Source organism: Xylocopa sonorina, unplaced genomic scaffold, assembly GCF_050948175.1.
Source record: "Xylocopa sonorina isolate GNS202 unplaced genomic scaffold, iyXylSono1_principal scaffold0059, whole genome shotgun sequence".
Lineage (NCBI taxonomy): Eukaryota > Metazoa > Arthropoda > Insecta > Hymenoptera > Apidae > Xylocopa > Xylocopa sonorina.
The window spans coordinates 55,422-76,078 of NW_027490130.1; the positions used below are offsets into that span (position 1 = coordinate 55,422).

Sequence of the window (20,657 nt, forward strand, 5' to 3'; positions counted from 1 at the left end):
CCGATATATTATGCGTATTTTTCAATTTACTAGATCGCAAAAATATTTTCTAGACAATTTCTAAGTAGTTAGCAATTTTTGTATCAAACGCTTCAAAATTCGCGTAATCTTCTAAATTAGTATCTGTTCCCCTAAAAAAAAGGTCAGTTTGACCATTCCAATAAAAACGATTCAACCATCGACAATGTATAACATGGTGTTAACACGGTGTCAAGTAAAAACGGGCATCAACGATTTCTATTCTTGATTCGTTAAGCGGTGTAAAAAGATTTTTGGTTTTTCGTTAATAAAAATTCCATCGAACTCTTGCGACCCCCAAGGACGTCGCGGTGAAAGGGTTCGTATAAGATTGCGCTCGATTTGTCTATACGTACGTTCCTCCATATTGTTGTTGTTGTTGTTGTTGTTGTTGTTGTTGTTGTCGTTGTTGTTCGTCAGCTGTTTGGTTTGGCGGAGGAAATACGGGGAAAAAAATGAATGAAGTCGGAGCGAAATCGACTGCTAGCTTCCATCGTCGAGCGGCCCGCAGAAACTTTGCTAATGTCATTATAATGGCCCGTCAAGACAACCGATCATTTGTCTCGAAATTATCGAAAAATAAAGGATCTTGGCATCCTGTGTTCTGTGTTTTCTTCCAAGCAACGTTCCCCGTTCGAAAAATTCTCCTTTTCTGTATCCAACGGAGTTTCCTCTAAACATTCTTCATATAACATTAGCTAATCCATCATGCTCGTATTGCTAAAACCCATCGAGTCCTAATAAAGTAAGTCCCACGTACATCACCATTTAGTTATAGTAAAAATTTCATTTCTCCTATCTTCTCTTTAAATTACCAATTAATCTATTAACTCGAATTGTGTCTATCGTTGTATCAGAAAAGTGGCTCTGTGCGTGTTTCAAAACGAGAGAGGTATCACTAATTACTATAACTAGTATCAGCATAATGGTAATAGTTACGATATTGTCGATATATTAAAAATGTTAAAGTAAAATAATGATGTTCGGAACGGTCGATTTCAATTTGAAGGAACAGCTGCGCGCAACCCTGACTGTCCCATAGATCGATCGCTTATTGGGGGCCGTCTTCTCTGCGCGGGGTGGCCACCGAAATGGTCTCGCCACCGCTCTACGGTGGCGTTCTTCCTCTACCCCCGCGCCTCTTCGTGGAACGACGTTTCCAATTCGCGTCGCCGCGGATTTTTTGTAATTAATCCTCATCGCGACGGAACACACCGAGAGTAGGGTAAGGGAGTAAGCTGGCCGACGAGGCGAGGAGAGACGGAGACGAATAAAAACGTCGGGGCAGGGGAGGCAAAATGAGGAACGGACAGGGAAGAAGATGAAGAAGAGGAGGAGGAGGCAGTCATAGGTAGGATGAGGATGCGAAGAAAGAGGAGGGTTTGGGGTGGCGACCGGGCGGGAGGGTGAGGAGGAATGAACGAAACGAAAGGGAATAAAAGTAAGAGGGTAGACAGTGGCGGGAGCGAGAAGAGGAATTGCGCGGTGCGAGATGGAGAAAGAGAAAGAGGAAGGAACAGAGACCAGTCTGGCGCTGTGTATCCGGTTTTTGCGAGCGTCAGATGACAGTCGCTTATTTACCGGGGCCCGCGGCCATCTTGCTGCGATCTGACTTAAGGAGGAGGCCCCGAACCGCGAGTGGAAAGAGAAAGAGAGAAAGAGAGAAAGAGAGAGAGAGAGAGAGAGAGAGAGAGAGAGGAAGGAAAAAAGGTTAAATAAAAGAAACGATGGGACGATCAGAGAGATCCCGTGGCTGAGATGCGAGAGACCGAGGCGATGGACGAGCGTAGACTCCGCTCGAATTAATCGATCGGTTATCAACGTCCCCGGGATTCGTGGAATGGAAGAAATATGGCAGCCGATGTATTATACCGAGCCTGCGCCCGCGATGGGACGACGGCTCGTATGATTTCTTATTGTTCGTTCGCGGCTGGATTTGTTACCCTTCGGTTAACGACGTTGCCTCGTTTATGCGCGCTCCCGTGGCTATCCTTTTTCTCATTTTTCTCCCGGGCCGAGGGTATTTACTCTTCTTCGAGTGTACCCTTCTTTCCCTAATTCGCCGCGAACACAAATTCCCATAGATTTCGTTCGGAAAGGCGACGCGAGATCGAACGCGGTTGAGTGTGAAGCGCGATGCCTAGATAGATTGTTATATTATCGAACTGGTCGATTAGTACCTTGATCAGGTGATCCTGAGGTTGCTGACATTCGTTTTGAAAAGTTGATGAAAAGTTTTTCATTTCCTCTTCGGTAACATTGAATTAATATTAACACGTCTTTTCAAATCGCAAAGTAAAATGATACAGAAGAGTAACCGTCGAGGAAACGCAGGTGATTCCGCGTAACAGATAAACCGCGTCGAGAAGGAAACGCGAAAGTGGCCGATGCACGCCGATGCTCGACGAGCACGCTTTAATTACGGTTAATTAACATGTTCCTGCCAGGTCGAAGTCAGCACCGTTTACGGCCAACCTCTGCGGAATGTTCGTCCAGCCGCGGAGAGTAAACTCGATTATTCTGGCCACCTTCGTTGCACGGCCGTTCTCTTTTTACCTCGCGACACATGGCAACACACTGCGTTATACCTACTACAATTTCGGACAAATCGCATTATCCAAACCAGCTATCATCTCTAAAAAGGTACTTCAATATATACGTGTCATCAAATCAAATAATAACAATAATTGTTGATTGTATCGTTACACAGTTTATTATATGGTTTATTAAATATGGATTAAAATAAGAAGACTTGAAATAGGAAGATTTTCTTTTACTTTCGAAGCTCCGTAGAGAAATTTTTTCGCTTATCTGCAGTCTTGATGCTTCATAAATCTTCAGAATCTAGTGTAATGTATAAAAGAACAATAGCCTGAGAAATTACACAAATAACTCTTATAACCACGGATAATAAGTTAACTCGTGAGGTTAAAGAATAGTTAAAGAAATTTTTAAAAAGACACACAGACACGAATGAACCAACCAACAGGAATGTACTCTCGATGAGAAGCAGACGAGGCGATAGAAACAGAGAGACAGAGACGCGAGATGATATCCACGATACAAATGAAACAGTCCGCTCGCCAACCCCGCGACGAACGATTTCCTTTCATTTGTCATCTTAGCTTTGCGTTTGACTCGCCAGTTTCTCCCCATTGTCTGCCAGGCGGAGTTAGTTTTGTCGCCAGCACGAGACCAGAGGATCCACGAGGTCCAATGGCTACGTTCGATCTACGAACGATCCACGTGGAAACTCTCGCAATCGACGTTTCGTTAGATATGATTTTGGTTTTGGTTCCGTTTCCCAGCCATCTCGAATGACCTTGCACACCAATATCGCCAAGTAGTTCGCCAAGGTCGAGAAAACGGTCAACACTTCTTTGGTAGCCAACCCTTTCTTCGCTTCCCTTCCACTTCCTCCCCTTCGCGCGGCGTTTTTCTCCCCAGTGGCTCCTTTCTCCACCAGGAGTTTCTGTTTTCTTTCCCAAGAGTAGAACTCGAACGGGGGAAGGTTTTTGCTCGATGTCTGAATCCTCCCTTTCAGTGTCCGCGCAGAAATCGGGGGATCCAGGGTTGGTGTGGATCGATGATCGACGGATTGAGAATACTCCCGTGTGCTATGGGCACAGGAAAACGTCAATTTTTTAGGACCTTCGAAAATCGAGGAAATATAAATTTTCGATGAAAAATCTTTACAATATGCAGCTTTCGATCGACAGCTAAAGAATTAAGAGTTAAGGAATCTTGATTTTCCAATCGCAAACGAGGAACAAGTTTCAAACAAATAGTCGGAATAACTGATCAATAATAGAAAAAAAAAAATAAATAAATGAATAAATAACTGTTCACAAAACATGATCGCATTATGAAGAGCTTTGGAGAGTTGTAGCACACTTGTAAAGTGTCTAATTATATGAAGGTAAACTAAAATCCAATTACACGGAATGAACGGGGAGGAAAAGCATCGTATGTGCTCGTACCTACATCAATTAGTTGTCGAGTTTAAAGGCGAGGCTGGCAAGACTTTGGCATGGTTTCTAGGTGGTCCTGAAGTCTCGAGTCATCATTGCCTCATTTACTTTGTAAAACAGTCTTGCCGAGGGCCCAATAGGCCTAACCGCATTAAACTTATCAACACGTAATTAAACTTCCTTGTAAATTGTCAGCAGGGCCGCCGTGTCGAGCGAATCCACCAACGCGTTAATTAATTAACAGCTATCAATTTCGGGACAATTGCTTTCACTCGCTTCACTTAAAATTTTTGAACAAAAAATACAAACTGACTAATTACTAATATTATTAATTTCTAAAATAATTAATTTTAGAAATCCCTGGAAATATTTTTAAAGAATATTTAGATAAATAGCGCGTAAGAGTTTGTGAGAGAATTTTCAGAGAACAACAGGAGGAGATTCAAGATTAGAAAAGTCGCGACCGATTTATCAGGCGAGGACGCGCCAGATTTCCCAACCGCGTTAAGCCCGTTCTTTTTTTTTTTTACTTATGTCCTTTCTAATCCTTACAAATGCCATGGCAATCAAGCTTTTTCCCTAATTCGTATTACGAAGGACCCGCATGCGAGTCCTAATCTTGACGGAACACACCACCGTTTCTCTCCAGCGTTTGTTGAACACCTGTGCTTTATAAACAATCCCAATAATTTCCCTTCATCCTTTAAAGTATCCTTCTTCGTCTTCTTGTTTCACTGAAAAAGAAAGAACATGCAATGAAATGAGATTAATAATAACGATATAAAATTATTCTAATTAATTTGCAACAATTTAATAGACGAAATTCTTGCGGATCATTCATTCTCTTGCTTTCGAGAGCTCTTTTAAAAATATTTGCATTTTCTTAGATCACTTTAATAGGAATATATACACACACACGCACACACACGCACAGTTCGAAGTTAATCGGCTTGCTGGTTCCTGAGAAATTCTACGTCAGCGCTAATCCTTTATCCACCATAAAATCCACATAAAGTAAATTAACAAAGAAAAAAATAGAAAGAGTTTCAGATTTCTCGCATAGAAAAATATACAGCAGTATAAAGAAATAATTTTGAAAACGCAGTTCAAAGATGTATCCGGTTAAATTATGGTACAAACAAGGTGGGCAAGAATAATGCAATACGTCGGTGATATACAGACGAGTGCAGGAGTAAATGATAAAAAAATGTTCAATACATATGATCAGTACTACTGTGCCTTTTTATTCATAGCTTCTACGACGAATAGTAAATTATTCCTATGGTTCCTAGATCGTCTCGAACACGGTTCTAAGCACTGCTCGCGCAACGATCGCGATACACATTTGCGGGCGTCGATGTCTCCAGAAATCGGCAAACAGGAAGCTCGCTAAAGCGCATCGGAAGGGAAAGCGTCGCGATCGTAAACGCCAGTAAATTTGCGTAATCTCGGTAGACTCGCACACTGACACACACCGTAACGACGCGTTAAAACCACGCATAGATCACCTATTCGCCCATCGCGTGATCCTTACCGTGTACAATAATATAAAACACGATCGTGCGCGTATCACTCAGACACTAGAATAAAGTCTCTCACTCTCTCTGGCGCACGAAGCGTTACAATAGTAAATTTTAGCAGCACCTTCTCGAAACGCGACGACGCGTCGCGACGCTGCGGGGCACTCGATTTCCTCTTCACTGTGTTACACTCGTCGATTTAAAAAATGTATCGCGTCCGTGAAGTATCTGTGTGCGTGATCTCTAAATCATTTTATTATATTTACAAATAATTCGTATTTCTTGAAACTATCTATATTTCCTACAGCTGAAATTGCGATATCTATAGGTTTCCGATGGAGAACGTAGAACGAGACCACCATTTAATTCATTTCATTCTCGAATGTAACAAAATCAAGCAGATCAGTGTACAATTAGTGTACAATTATACTATATCTTTCGATCAAACAACGCGCGTCGTTAGAAGTAAAAGCAGCCAGCTTGATTTCCCAAAGGCCTCCCGAAGATATCACAATTGGAAGTGTAATAAAAGGATACAAGTACGTAATCCATCCCCATGTAAATAAATATACATTCGCCTAACAGTAAAAAAAGACTCGATTTCCTTGGTCATTCGCGCAACCATTTCTTCGCAAACACACCCTTTAATTACACACCCTTGCACCTCTGTATAGCACATCGGAACATGCATGCAGTCACGAGTCGACGATTAACAGAAAATGAACGATCGATCGCGAATCGTCTTTGGACTCACCGCTTAGTTTCGCTCTCCTCCGCCCCCGGCGTCGATGCGTAAAACAATGCTATCAACGATAAAAGAAAACTAAAGAAATAAGAAAGAAAAGGAAACACTAAAGAACAATAAACTATCGTATCAGTTCCACACTTGTTTCTCCCGTCGTACATACACACTAGGGTCAGCTCGTTACATCTATTAACGCACCTTTGCATACGCTATTATTATACAGATTAACTATATATAGTATATACAGTAGTATATATAGTATATACTAGCATATATAGTATATATATATACATATATTATATTATATTATATTATATTATAATTCGTGTACAAAAATATTTTATGTTAAATCGACTATCCTTATTGAACGCCTCGCCACGAAACCAATTGCCTATCCTCGAATCCTTGGCGACGCAGATCAACTCGGTACCAATTCCGTTCCTGAAACAGTGAAAATATCAGTGAAATTTTCTTCTCGCGGATTCGTCAACTATGCGCGGATTCTGGTAAATGTATGCGTTCATTTCACTCGACGGAAGAGAGATGTTATAGTATAAGACTATAACTATAAATAAAAGACTATAACTAAGCAGTTATAGTATAAGAAATTTTAGATAGAAGCTCGCATAAACATGTATATGTACACTTTGAAGTAAATCTCACTTTAACACTAGAAAGACTGAAGTTTAGTATATACCTATATTGCCCCAAAGCAGTCAAAATGACTGCATTGTGAAAGAATAACTAATGTGTAAAGAAATTCGTTTAAAATTAATTTTTAATATTTTTCATATTATTTACAGCCATACAACGAGTTATTAGTAAGGAAAAACGATTAAAAAATTTACTTTATTTGAAAAAATAAATTATGCATTATTTGTACATTTTAAACAAATGAAAGTGGAAATCTTTTTATGCGTACATCTTCCGCAAACATGCTTTTTACATTTTTCATATAATATATTACATATTTGTTTTGCTATTGTGACAGAGTAGTACTTGACATTTTCACAAATTTATGCCTGGAACTTAGAACAGCTACTCTTTTATTCGGTTTGCTTTTATATATTGTAAGGACATCATTTTCAGATTTATATAGGAGAGTGGAAAAACAAGGCATGTTATCCTTCGTTTGTTTGGCTGCTTTGGGTAGTTAGTTCTTTCTTATTTCTTAGAGGAAATAAAATAATAGTTCCAACTAGTGTTGTATTTTTGGCCAATAATTTTGTCGCGAGTGACATGCTAGTGAAAAAGTTATCGGTCGTGATATTCCGTCCACAGCTATACACATATAGCTACATACATATGGCTCGACAAATATCAGAACAACGTGTTCACCGAGAAGCATTGACGATGGTCGTTGTTCATCTTTCCCCAAGTAAGGAAAATCATTCAAAACGTACTTGCTACTGACATCTGAGGCAAGCCAGAATTTGATGCCAAATTTGTTGGGTTTGTTGGGCACACCCTGTTGTTATACAGTATGTATAAACTTGCACCTGGCTTTCGTCGGAAATAATTGCTCGTCAACTGTTATATTTTGCCCTGGTTGATAGCAACTTGTCCCATATCTCCGAAACCAAGGCAAATTAATTTGTCAAAACGAATAAATCGTAGGATTTGCTTGGACTTATACTACTGGGTATAGTTTTTCTAAAAAAATTCGGGACCCATTTATCATGAACTTGTATATTAACATGTGACGGTAATCAGAAAAAATATTTAACCGTTGTTTCAATCCAGAGCCGAACTGGCCATATAAGAAATTTACTCGATTCAATAATAAAAGTCATTTGATCGTTAAAAATTTTCCAAGTATGTAGTCAAAATGACTGCGTTTGGGCAATATATACCGGAAATGAAGCTATGTCATTGTATACATAATTGTTTTTCTAATTGAAATTGAAAAGCAGTCGAAATGACTACCTTAGGCAATCTAGTGTTAACGAACCAATTTAATTTTTGTTGTTTTTTTCAAAACAAAACGAATGAAGGGTAATTATTCTAAAAAAGAATAAGGTTTTAGATAACACTATATACTCTACATTGAAATGAAACCAAAGCCAACAATTTTTGCCAACAAAGAACCACTTACACGTGTTCGCGTATCACCAACGCGTCTCCATATACACACGCGTGTATTGAGAACAGTGTAGTCAGAGGATCGAACGAAGCACGCTTCGCGGTCGACTGAGTTTTCCGAAATGTTTTTCCGGCAAGCAGGAAATGACCCGGGGCTCGACTCTTTCTCCCCGGTTGTTCTTTTGTTCTTCGACCGCGGAATCCTTTCCCTCGCGATACCCAAGGAGTTGAAAAAAACTGTGGCGATAGGTTTTGTCGGCGATTCTCGCGCAACGAGACAAAAATCCAAGGCGAGTGTTCCGCGCGATTTTTCGAACATTTTCTAATTAAAGAATAAGGCGCCGTGTTACAATGGCGTTGTATTAAAAAGGCTCCTTGGTTGCTTTGTTCGAGGCTGTTCATTGTTCCCGTTCCATTTTAATGGATCAGGAGTAGCGTTGCACGCGGTATGCGGTATGTTACTCGAGAAAGTGTGGAGCATGTTTCTTTTTTGATTGCGATTCGAAAAACGAGGAATATTTTTTACCTTCCACTTCAACGATGGATACGGATTTTAATTTTGAAGGTGCACGGTTTTTGCAGCGTTTGTTTCCGAAATTAATTAATTATTTGTATTTACAATAAACATATTTATTCAAAGTATTTGACCAATTATAAATACCAAAAAATGCGCCAATTTCAGTCGTGTTAAGATGACAAGATTGCAAGTCGTTAGAAATTGTAAACTGAAAATGACTAAGAAAAAAGAAGTGCCAGATGAAATGGGAAAGGCTTCAGTAACGAGGGAATATCGTACGGTAGCGAGGAATAAAATAAAACGAGTGATGGAAATTCTAGTGGATCGACGAGGTCGTTTGTAGAGCTTCTTAAATTCCCATTAAGGATGACTCGTGACGAGGAAAATGATGGCGCGAAGGGTGTCACGCATGCCACATCGAATGCAGCGTTTAGCATCGAGCTGCAATTGCGGCCAAGTAACTCGTTCCGCCGTCAGAACGCTGGAAACACGTTTCCAGATAATTCGTTTAACCTTCGAAGACAGTTTCGATCGAAAACCTTCGGTTGGGAACAAGAAGACGGTAGTATTCCTTTCCTAAGCTTCTTCAAAACGGTCCTCATAAATCTGCGCCATATGTCGACTCAATGAATTTCTTGTTTTCGAAGCTGAGACTTACGTTCTGCATTATATAAATACGAAATTGCAAAGCTTCCTTCACCCTCCCGAAACTTTACCTTCCGAGATGTCCCGCCGCTTAACTTTTCTAATTCTACGAACCTCAACTATTTCAACAAGATAGTAAAAAAAAAATGTTTAAATAACAAAACCGGCGCTTTTACATCGTCGGCTTAGACGACAGAGCAGCAAAATTGTTGAAAAGAGATACGAACGGATAGCGAAAACAAATTCGGCCGTACACACATAAAACTACCCCTAGTTTCCCCCCTCCTTTTCGCTATTAGCTAAGTACACCGCTTCTGGCTTACGTTAAGCTTCGGCAATTATTTGTCATAGTCAACTAAGACGAAAGCGAAGGCGGCAAGATCGCGAGACATGGGGTGAGGACCCTCAGGATAAGACGTCTCCTTTCCCATCAATTTCACTAGCATCGTTCTCGTGCACCGTTTTCTTTCCACGGCCGCTCGACACGAGCTTCGCCTCGCGCGATACAGTTGCGTTCTATTAGTACATTATCAGTATAATGGGCAATAGCGGGTGATTGTTAAAGAAATCCTTGTGATCCTGTGTATTCTCGCCATTTGTACGAGTCGATATGAAGTATTCTTCCAAATAATGAGTTTAAAAGAAGAACGATCAGAATGAATTCTTTGCTTTTTTACAAAAATGGAAAACAAAGTCTGACGCCTCGAACAGACCAGCATATTTTCTTCTAACTAGTATTACCAATACCGGTTCGATTAAGTATTGTATAAAAAAGAGAGGTACATCCTGGTGAAGAACGGTCCAGTCGATGTCCAACGTGTTCGGTCGCAAAATATTTAAAGTAAAATAGATTGAATATAGGAAAAACGCGCGTCGGTTAGTCTCGTTGGCTGAAATTCCCCGAGATTCCACCGCGAACCGATGGCGGCGGCTCTCAAAAACCGGCGATCCGCCGGCCAACAAGAAGAACAACGAACGCGTGACTCCGCGAGAAAACGCAACGAAGCCATTCGGCGGGGCAGCTCGTGAAAATGCTCGGGGCCCGTCCTGAACGACATAATAATCAGCCGGCACCGAAGATTGCGAGGGGCGCTCGTTCCCTCGGCCCCACCTAACTTATACTTATTATTGCATTATCTCCTTCGGCCTAGAACGATTCCGTGGCGCAGAGGGAAAAACCTCTACACCGGGGAAACGAACATCGCGAACTACATTATCCACGGCGCAACGGTGTAATTCCATCGTGCGACGCGACCGCCTTTCCACCAATATTTCATTAACTGAAATTCAAAGAAAGAATTAAAGAGAAATAAACATGTTAGATACGGAGTGCTGTTGCAGTTTCGCAATGGCTAGTTTTTAGAAATTTTCAGTTAATTGCGTAAATTTGTCATCTTGTATATAAGTTAATTACGGAGAAATAAAGCATCACCCACTTGTAAGATACCAATACGCTTCTAAACTACTCGCAATACTAAGGTTCTACACGTACGAGATAACGGTGGTCGCCGTGGAAATTTTCACACAGAGAGTAAGTCATCGATTGTACCGCACGAATCGAACCAGACATTTTTCAAGAGCCACGCATGAATTCCGTGCAGCTTCCAGGTCATGTTCCTTGTTAGCGCATCGAATGAACAGGTCTCTCTCTCTCTCTCTCTCTCTCTCACTCACCCTCCCAGCCATGTCTCCCTTAGCTCTAGCCGCCGTCTTCTTTTGCGTTCTTGCGACGCTTAAACACGCGAGCAACGATCACGATAATGTCTTCATCTCTTGCTTTCCGCGAGCGAGTCGATTGCTCGCGCCGCGAATCCCTTCTCCTTATCTGCGCCGTGCTTTTTTGCGATAATAGCGCGTGTAATTCTAGCGACTGGCAAAAAGGCTTGCGAAACGAGGAAGGGGGTTCGATACGGGACCGTCTTCAGAGGGTTCGTCATCAAACCCCTCCAGCGCAATTCGCACCCCACGAATTTTTTTCCTGCTAATCAAGGCAATCGTAATCTACATCCTGCATAACAATCTGCATCCTACCGATCTTTATAGATACTTACGCTCTGGAGTAGAGTAGATGATTTTTTAAATTATTGAGATATTTTCGACTGTTGAAGGAAACTCAATCCGTTGAACGCTAACTGTGCCTATCAAGCACACTGTGTCAAACGTTCTACTTTGATTTTAAACACGTGGATTTTAAACATTAGGTGTTCTATTATTTAGAAGAAAATTATTTATATTTTCAATTATTTTAATATATTACATTAAATTTCGTACAAAAGTACCGGTGTAGGCAGTGATTTTGTTAAGTCCAAAAAGATGAAAATTATTAACAACTTTTAAGGATAGTTTCAAAATGAGTGTAAACTATGTGCAAGTATTGCGGACCACGAAGAGTTAATACGAAAGAATAACAATAATTAAAGCGCAACCGCTTCATTTTGTCTTAAAAAACAAGGGTTATTAACAATTACCCACTGGAAAGTAAGTATGTGGCAGAAAAAAATCGAAATTACCAATCGACAGCCAGGCTGAAGAGTTAGAGCGTAAGGGGTTAATAGCGGTACAGTTTATGGTGATTTTTATGTGGAAGAGGACGCGTTACGATTTGCAGATGAGGTATCGAGAAGACGGGGATTTGACAGACGGAAATGGGCGGGGAAAATTGCTGCGCGGACCTCGAAAATAATATACGTTGCTAATTTGGAGCACGACCACCGTTTCTGACACGTTCGCCCCGCGCAGGAGGGGTGGCTTCCTCGTGAATGTGCCGCGGCGTTTCGTCGGCTCCTTAATGAACCGAGTTCGCGAGAACCATTAATAACCGAGAGAGCCCAGTACGGGAACAGGGGAAATTATACAGCAAAGAGGGGAGGGGGACGAGAGATTTTTGCAAAAAATATTATCACTCAACGAAACCGAACTTCAATTTAGTTCGTGTGTATCCAATCAGAAGAATGTCTTCAAGATGAACAGAAAATATGTTCGACGAAACAACAAGTGTAATGATAAAATATTCTTTCGTATTAGGATGATGATTAACACCTTTGATGAATTGCAAATATTCTTCGTTTATCAATTTAATAATCGTGTAAGTTTGTCGAAGAATTTGTAAGATGTTTATATATTGTTAAGTATTACAATATTGTAGTAATAATCAAAGTGTAATAGAAATAAAGAATAACTAAATAAGAAATTTACTAATAGCTTCTGTAATTAAATTTGACTTAAATTTGTATGTACACCAGAAATATCAATGTTACCAATGATATAAAAAAGACACACTGTACTTGTGACGTGCTTGTACGTCAACGGGTTAACACGGCACATTCTGCTTAGAAAGGAAAGGAAAGAAATCAAAATGTCAGGGCAGTACATAAAAAGGTGGTCAAAAATCGTCACAAATATAACCCTATAAACATTAAACATTTATACGAAGGATAATAATAAATTGGTCAATTAAACCATTTACTTTTGTAAAGGTAAATAAAGAAAAGGCTAGATAAATGAACGCGATAAATTACACAGAAAAATAACTGAGACAGGATCATTGCAGGAAATACTTTCACATAAGCGAACAAGTCTCCAATCTGCTTCATGAATACCAAATGGGAGTCAACTTCTCAAGTTGGCAACGATTTGGAAAAAACACTAAGTGTATAATAAAATTTTCGAGAAAAAGAAAAGATAAAAGATATTCCACAAAGAGAACCGCAGACGCAAAACCAGCTGCGGGCCACAGAAATCAGAGGAACAAGTAAAAGGGAGGGGAAGAGATCGAAGGGGGTGTCTGGCAGCCCTAATGCGACGTATCAATATACGTGGGTGCCGGTGATGGGCCAATATCGCATAAGTGGCCCGATTCGCCGTCATTTGTTACATTTTGTTCGGTCTAAGTAATTTAAGAGTCACCCTTCGCGCGCCACCCTCCGTAGCCGCGAGGAAAGGACACGGGAAGTGGAAGGAATGGGTTGGTCGGCGGATCCTTCGAGTGGCTGGCGGTAAGGGGAGACTGAAGGGCGGCTGACTGTACTTCGCCTCCATTCTTCGGCAAATCGCGACATATTTGTCAGATTTTTGTTCGGGAACAAAACCTCCACGACCTTTCTTGCCGGCATCCGTGGGCCGTGCTCCGAGGGTCGTCGAGTTAAGTGGATTGGTTTCGTCCGAGATCGTGGCGCGAACGTCTAAACGCGACCGACTTAATTCGGGCCTCCCTGCCAACCGCTTCATTTCACGACTTCCGATTCGCCCGGTACACTACTTTTCATTCGACTGGACCTGCTTTCTTGTCCATTTCCGATCGATCGGTTTTATTTTAACTGGCATTTCACAGTCGCGAGTTGCAGTGCAATTTGTGTTATGAAACGATCTTTGTCAACATGGTGTAACAATGTTCGTTAACAAATTCATATATCAAATAACGTCATGCGAAATGCACTGAAAATAGCTCGAATTTTTAGAAATAATTTAATAACACTAACGCAAACTAAATCTGAATGAGAATAAATGGTGTAAGGGTAGATGAATCTTCCGCATAGAAATGATGAAGTGTGTAGGAGGAAGATGTGCTTCACCCGTTATGTTAATGGAGGAAAATAATTTGGCGAAATATCGTATAATTTTCAGCGATCTTTCACTCACCCTTGAATCCCTTTTCCGGTGATGTGGACTCGGGGTTGTTCACGTCCGACGTAACGTCCGCCTCGTTTTCTATTGGCGTGTCGATCTGAAATCAGTCAAACGTTTCGTTGCTCATATCCATATTCATCTGGATCGCGGCGATTTATTATTATTAGCGAGCGAGTGTCCCGGAGAGGAGAGTAGACGGAATGATCTCACGATTATTCTGATTCAACGGAACTTTTGAAAGCGGGAAAGGAGACGGGGGACGGGACGCGGCGGATTTTAGTAATGCGCATAAAGGACACGTGTGAACAGCTGCCGACGTTCGTACGAACGTCTTCCCACGCGTCTTCGTGTATCACACGTGGGGATGGATGCTGGAGTATTCCACATGGAACACGGGGACACGTGGACCTCGATCCGTCCATTTCGCCCAGGAAACCGTCCTCGTAAGTGAAATAAAATTTCTCCTTTCTCCGTGAAACAAATTTTTATTTCGGTAACCTGATACCCAATGTTATCAAACTTAATAACAAGAGTAATAATCGTCCGTGTAATCGTACATTGGAAAAGTACGTGATTTATATTAAAGGAAGCTACTAAAGTCGTTCGAGAACACTTTATTCTTAATTCAAGATAATGATTTAAGTTTCGAAACAGTATAAAAATTCAAACAATACTATAAAATAAGTATAATCATAAATGAAGAAAAGTACACATCTTTCCTAGTCGATGATTACTAATTACAATATCGTATTAAACAATTTGCCAAATAAATAACTAATAACTAAATGGGGGAGGCGGGGGAGGAGAAAAAGAAAAAGCGCAAGTGTCCAAGTAATAGGTCGGGATGAGACGATTTCTCAGAGCGACGAGTGGCTTTCGCGTAGGTGTAATTATGTCTCCGGGAGCCCTTTTTCCCACAGAACTAAATATAGCAAGTGTCATCCGATGGCGTGGACGCACATGTCTCGTACGCCGCGGCCACATCTGGTCGCTGTTTCCTGCTGGCCGTGGCATCTTCTCGGCGATATGATTTATTTTCGAGCGAACGAGTCCCAGAGATTCGCCGCGCGGTGGCACCGCGCTATCAAACAGTCAATGACCAAGGGTGCCAAGGGGCGGCGTCGGTAATCGAGCCACGGCGAGGAGCCCGGGTACTTTAAACTTTCATCTGTGATGACTACCTAATCTATCCTAGAAAATCTTGAGCACGGTATGAGAACAGATTTATCTAAAGATGTATAGAACTATTGTATAAACGAATAGTTAAGAAGGGCGATGACAGGGAAGCAGGTAATTACTGTTTTAATAAATTCTGCATCTACATTGTGGATTAAATGTTCACTAAAAAATGGTGAAAAAACGGAGTTCACAATACTAGACTGAACGAATTATAGAATAATGTCGTTGTAAGCGTTGCATCGGTATTCTACCGAAAGGGTTAAACACGCTCGGAGAGAGGCGGAGGAGAGACAGAGACGATCCAGAAGCTGGCGGATCGAGGTCACCAGCATCAGGAATGCACGGTGCACCGCGAGTTCCTCGAAGTTTCTTTCTTTCATCTCCGAAACATTATTCTCGGGCCTAACAGCGGGCCCCGTACCCGAAGATGGGCGTAAAGGCACGGCAGAGCCAGCGGGGCCCAGGTAAAGAGCGTCTACGAGTGGCCAGTTTCGAAATGCTCGGCAATATAGTGAGTTCGTTACGAGGCTCGCCCCGACGTGGTATGGCTCATAATTGCAGAGCTGGCTCTCGAGCCGCGCACCTTCAGGCGCGCTCTGTCTCTCTCGGCTAACATCTATTGACCGCGGGAAAATTTCCTGGTTCAACGAGAATCTCGAGAATTTGATCAAAAAATAGAAACAATGTGTCTCGTTTAAAAACGCAAACGAACGAGACGGTGGCGCGAGATGAATTCGGCAAACTGTTCGATCTTCTACGGGGATGTTTCGAAGGGGTTGAAGAGGACGACGCGGGAAGAAGGAAAAGCGAACAAGGCCACGGACAAAATATTTCCGGGGCGGGGACGAAAATTGTTAGCGCGAGAATGTCTTAATCCTCGACAGCGAAGCGAAAACGCGCGGTGCACGGCTTAACGTAAACTTTTTTTCTGTGGATAGGTCTTTAAGTGGTGCACCGCGCACCACCACCGGGGTACATAATGCATGCGAGGTAGCCCGTCGTTTTTGCTGAGAACTTCGCCCTTGCTCGTCACTTTATCAGCTACGTGCGAATTGGAACTAGCAGCAAGTATAATGCTCTCTTTATTCCAAAACCGACATAATATATTCATCATTTTCATTATTATTTTATTTCACTAGACCTTGTTCCCAGACTAAATTAGTTTTCGAGGTTACAATGTTTTGATTCTATATCTTGCAAAAAGGGAGGAAGGAACTTTTATATAAGTTCTATAATAGATTAGAAACTAGATCAGACATTAATAGAACGATTGTGTAGAATTTCTTGCGGAATAGTTCACGGTTCTTATCAAGAGTACGTGTCTTAAATTATTCCCAGGCTGTCTCGAGTTATTTATCTGTCTACACCGAAAGGGTGAATCTCACCCTTCGTTCCTCTGTGACCGCGTCTTAATATGCGCTGTAGAGTAAATAAAGCCCGGTGCTACTCACACTCCGAGGCTCGTTCGAAAATTAAATTGATGCTCTGCAATCCTCTCCTTGCTCGGCGACCATCACCATAAATCAAAGGGAAAATTATTTTTCATTTGATAATCCTTAGAGAAAGAATCGTCAGAATCTTCTGGTAAAAGTTTTGCTAGTTTTTACACAACATTAGCTATAGGCATTTTAATCGCGACTCATCGTTTTTCTTTGTCGCCGGGCAGTGAGTAATATTAAATAATAAAAACATCGTTTCGCTGGAATAACACGCAACTATATCCTTGCTTTTCGCCAGGATGCACTACTTCAATTATCACTGACCTTCGCACTTATTCACATACACAATAAAAAAGAAAATGCAACAAATTACGAATATTATGCTGAGAATCGAATTTATCGGTACATCAGCTTCCAATGGATACCTTATCAATAAATTGTGATAAGAAGAGGGATTTCGCAGAGGGAAGAAGCGAATAAAGTTGCTAAAATGTAAAGAGAAGGAACGGAAAGCCATGGGAAGACTTAATACGAAGGGAGTTACGCGGAGTTGGCGGAAGACCGCACGGTATATAAATTCAAAGTAGATTAATATTATCCACGCGGCTGTCGCGGCGGCAAACTTATGGCGCTAATTCGGCCGACGAATTATTACCAGGCGCTACCTCCAGTCAGCCCCACTGTGTGTTTTGCCAAAACGGGAGCTATCCTGTCGTTAATAGAAGTCGTACGTGCTCGCGCAGGACACCGAGAGACGTGTCCTTGGATATTAGAGCTCCCTTGATCACGAATTCCACCGCGGTCCGACGGACCGCGAATGATTAACCGATCAATTTTTCTATTTATCTTTTAAATTTTCTGTACTATACCTCTTTAGAAATTCGCATAACGTATACACGCAATGCTTATAAAATAAGCGATACATTATATGGCGATAAGTCTGATCGTTCGATAAAAAGGAACTCGCATTGTCATTCTAATCCCCAGCGCAGGGGTGACCGAGATCCTCGAAGAACTTTTAAGAAAATTAAAGAGCCCCTGTATTGTCTCTCGTCTCGTCGAGAGGAGAAACGTAGACAACAGCTGTTTAGCATCCCCGATGAAAAAGCTGCCCTGGTAATTATTCAAATTATTTTCAAGAACAGCACCGGGTTTTCTGGCTCGATCACCGCGCGGCGGATGCCTTTATATTCTCCCTCGTCTAACGGGTGTGAACGAAGCGCACTCTAGTCCCCTCGTCAGGAAAAATTCTACAACGGACACTCTGTGCGTGAATTCGTCCAAGTTATCCTTCAGACTGAAATTTTATACAATATTTATCCAGAACTTCCTGGGTTGATTATCAAAATACACCGTTTTACTGTCTCCTACACTCGACGGTAAAATTAAAATTATGCGCGTTGAAGGAAAATAGGAAAAAATTACAGAAAACTTTGAAAAAAATTTCATCATTTTTATAAAATTATGAAATTTCTGTTTAAGCGGTTAGAAACTACTCGTTTTAATAGCTTTTTAATTGCTTAATTTTGGCATTGCGTTAAAAAGGGGAATATATTTTTGGAAAGCATCTGGAAAACTGTCTTTGTACAGTAAAGGGTTAGAAAGTATCGCGTCGAAGACCGTATCTGAATGGAAAGCTAACGAAAGGAAAAAGAAGAAAGCGGGGCGAAATAAAGAGAGAAAAGAAGAAGGGAACCGCAAAAGCAGAGATTAGACGGAAGAAAAACATTTTAGACGTGCACGGATACCATGAAGATGTTACGTGTAGGGTGACTGATGAGTTTTCCGCTCGATTGGATAACGGGTGAAGCCAACACCCGCTCACTTTTGTATCTTTTTCCATCCCTCGCCAATGACGTCGTCCACCGGCGACGTTCGACCTAAATCTCGACCGAGCCTGATGGATTCCTCACTGCATTGCGGTTTTCTGATAAAACGAGCCAGGTGTTCATTGAACGACTACGCTCGCGGAACAGCGATTTTACACCCTGGATACTATGGTAATCCGTAAAATTGAAAGAACCGAAGAAGAGGAACGAACGCTTTTTCTATCCGCTCTTTGCGCGCTAAGAAACGCCGGTGCATCGGCCATCGGTCAGTTAATCAAAACTATAATTGTGCAATTAAACTTTGAAATTAACATTTTGATAGAATTTTCCATATGCTGCATAACAAATCCGCAATACCGTGTAATTACAAACTATATTTTAGTTTGTCGAATAAAAATTTCACCAGCTTAAATTTGTTAGAAAAGACCAAGCAAGCATTTGTCTTTATACATACATACCTTATACTTGTACTTTTTACAAATGGAAATGACCGAAATCGTCGTATTGGCGAAGAAGCGATGAAATGGTGAATCGTTTTCAAAAGAATCGAAAAGTGAGTTAAGTAAGCTTGAAAATGAAGACTGAACATAAAATGAAGAAAATCGAGACGAGAAACCGGGGAATCAGAAAGGAGGCACTTTAAACACGTCGCCTATCAAGAGCCGAACCATGCTTCCGGCAAAACACAAAGACTGCCTTCATGCCAGGCACCGTCCTCCTCGTCGTCATCCTCACCGTCGTGCTCTTTGACGACGACCAAGTAGTCGAGCCTGGCCACTCTTTAAAGCCACCAAAGCGACTTGTTATCATCACGTTAACACGACGTGTCTGTCTGTTCTACGTTGGTACGCGTAACCGGATTTTTCGCTCAATTAAACGCCCGCGACATTTAACAACTCGATGACCGACCATAGCTGGGTATCGTCAACGTCAAAGCGAGAATATTTGTAGTGCATGTCAATGTTTCGGAACGAACAATAGGGTTGCGCTGAAATTCCGATGAAACCTACGATTAGAACGGCAAATGGAGTGTTCGCTATAATTCAACACCTCTTGCTACCCTCGAATCGAGGGTGACGGGAAACACCCAGGCAAATTGAGCGGAGGGAACGAATTCCACGGAGGGTCATTTGCAGATTTTAAGACGCTAGGATACCGCTTACCTGCGCTCGCCAATCATTTAAACGCGACATCAGAATTTTCTATTAGAACGCACCGAATGAAATCTCTCCGATAACCGAAAATCGCAACACTTTCGAGGGCTGAAACTAGAACAGAAACAATAGAAGCAAAGACAGAAGAAGGGACGAAGGGAAAAGATGAAGGGAGGGATAGGTACGCGGTGGTATCAGGATGAAAAGCAACCCTCGAGGAGACGCGCAGATAGTCAGCGGTCTTAGCGTGTCGCTTAGCACCCTATCTGGCGGGATCTTCTCCCCGGCCCAACCCCGGCTCGACCCCCCGGGGGCTGCGTTTGTCGTGAGCATTACTCACTTTCTAGACGCCTACTTGCGAACCCCATCGTCGCAGCCGTCCCCGAGGCTCACTGACTACATTAGGGGACAAATCTTCCAGAGGTCGGCCCAGCCAGGATCCGACCCAGGAAAGAGAGGGGGGCGCTCTCCGATGTCACCCTCTTGCACGCCGACCGGACACTTTCCTCGACCAGGACGCGTGTACGTGCGCGGACGAGAAGAAGCCCGATAGGCGTGAATCCTTCTCTTGGATTTATGGGCTCGCACTCGCCTACCAGCTTCCCGTAACGCCAACTGGGGCTTCTTTCTCTCGTCTGTGATCAGAGTATTCCACTCGCCTGATTGGCCAACATTGTACAAACAAACGTTTCACCATTTTATATGGGTGCGAATCTCTCTTCGTTTTCTCGCACTCGTCAGATTCGCTTCGATCGAATAATAAGCGAACGAATGTTTTTTTTTTAAATATCGTATCGTCGTATCGTCCTTGTCTTCGAAACGAACCTCTTCCTTTTTTTTTTTTTTTTTTTTTTTTTTTTTATTTACACCGCAGTTAAATAAATCATACGAGTATTGAGGTATGCATAGAGCGGTCGAGCGATTCTAAAAGC

General features: G+C 41.9%; 1 protein-coding gene across 2 annotated transcripts in view; it reads right to left on the bottom strand.

Annotated features, from left to right (window-relative positions):
* Positions 1-6,561: 6,561 nt before the first annotated feature.
* Positions 6,562-20,657, bottom strand: part of LOC143432206 (ubiquitin carboxyl-terminal hydrolase 48-like) — a 62,178-nt gene continuing 48,082 nt past the window's right edge. For both annotated transcript variants that reach the window (XM_076908969.1, XM_076908970.1), the window contains 2 exons: positions 14,137-14,221; positions 6,562-6,695 (listed from right to left, as the gene is read on the bottom strand). In XM_076908969.1, the coding sequence (XP_076765084.1) occupies positions 6,673-6,695; positions 14,137-14,221 (108 nt within the window). In that variant the 3' untranslated portion in view covers positions 6,562-6,672. The remainder of the gene's footprint in view (positions 6,696-14,136; positions 14,222-20,657) is intronic.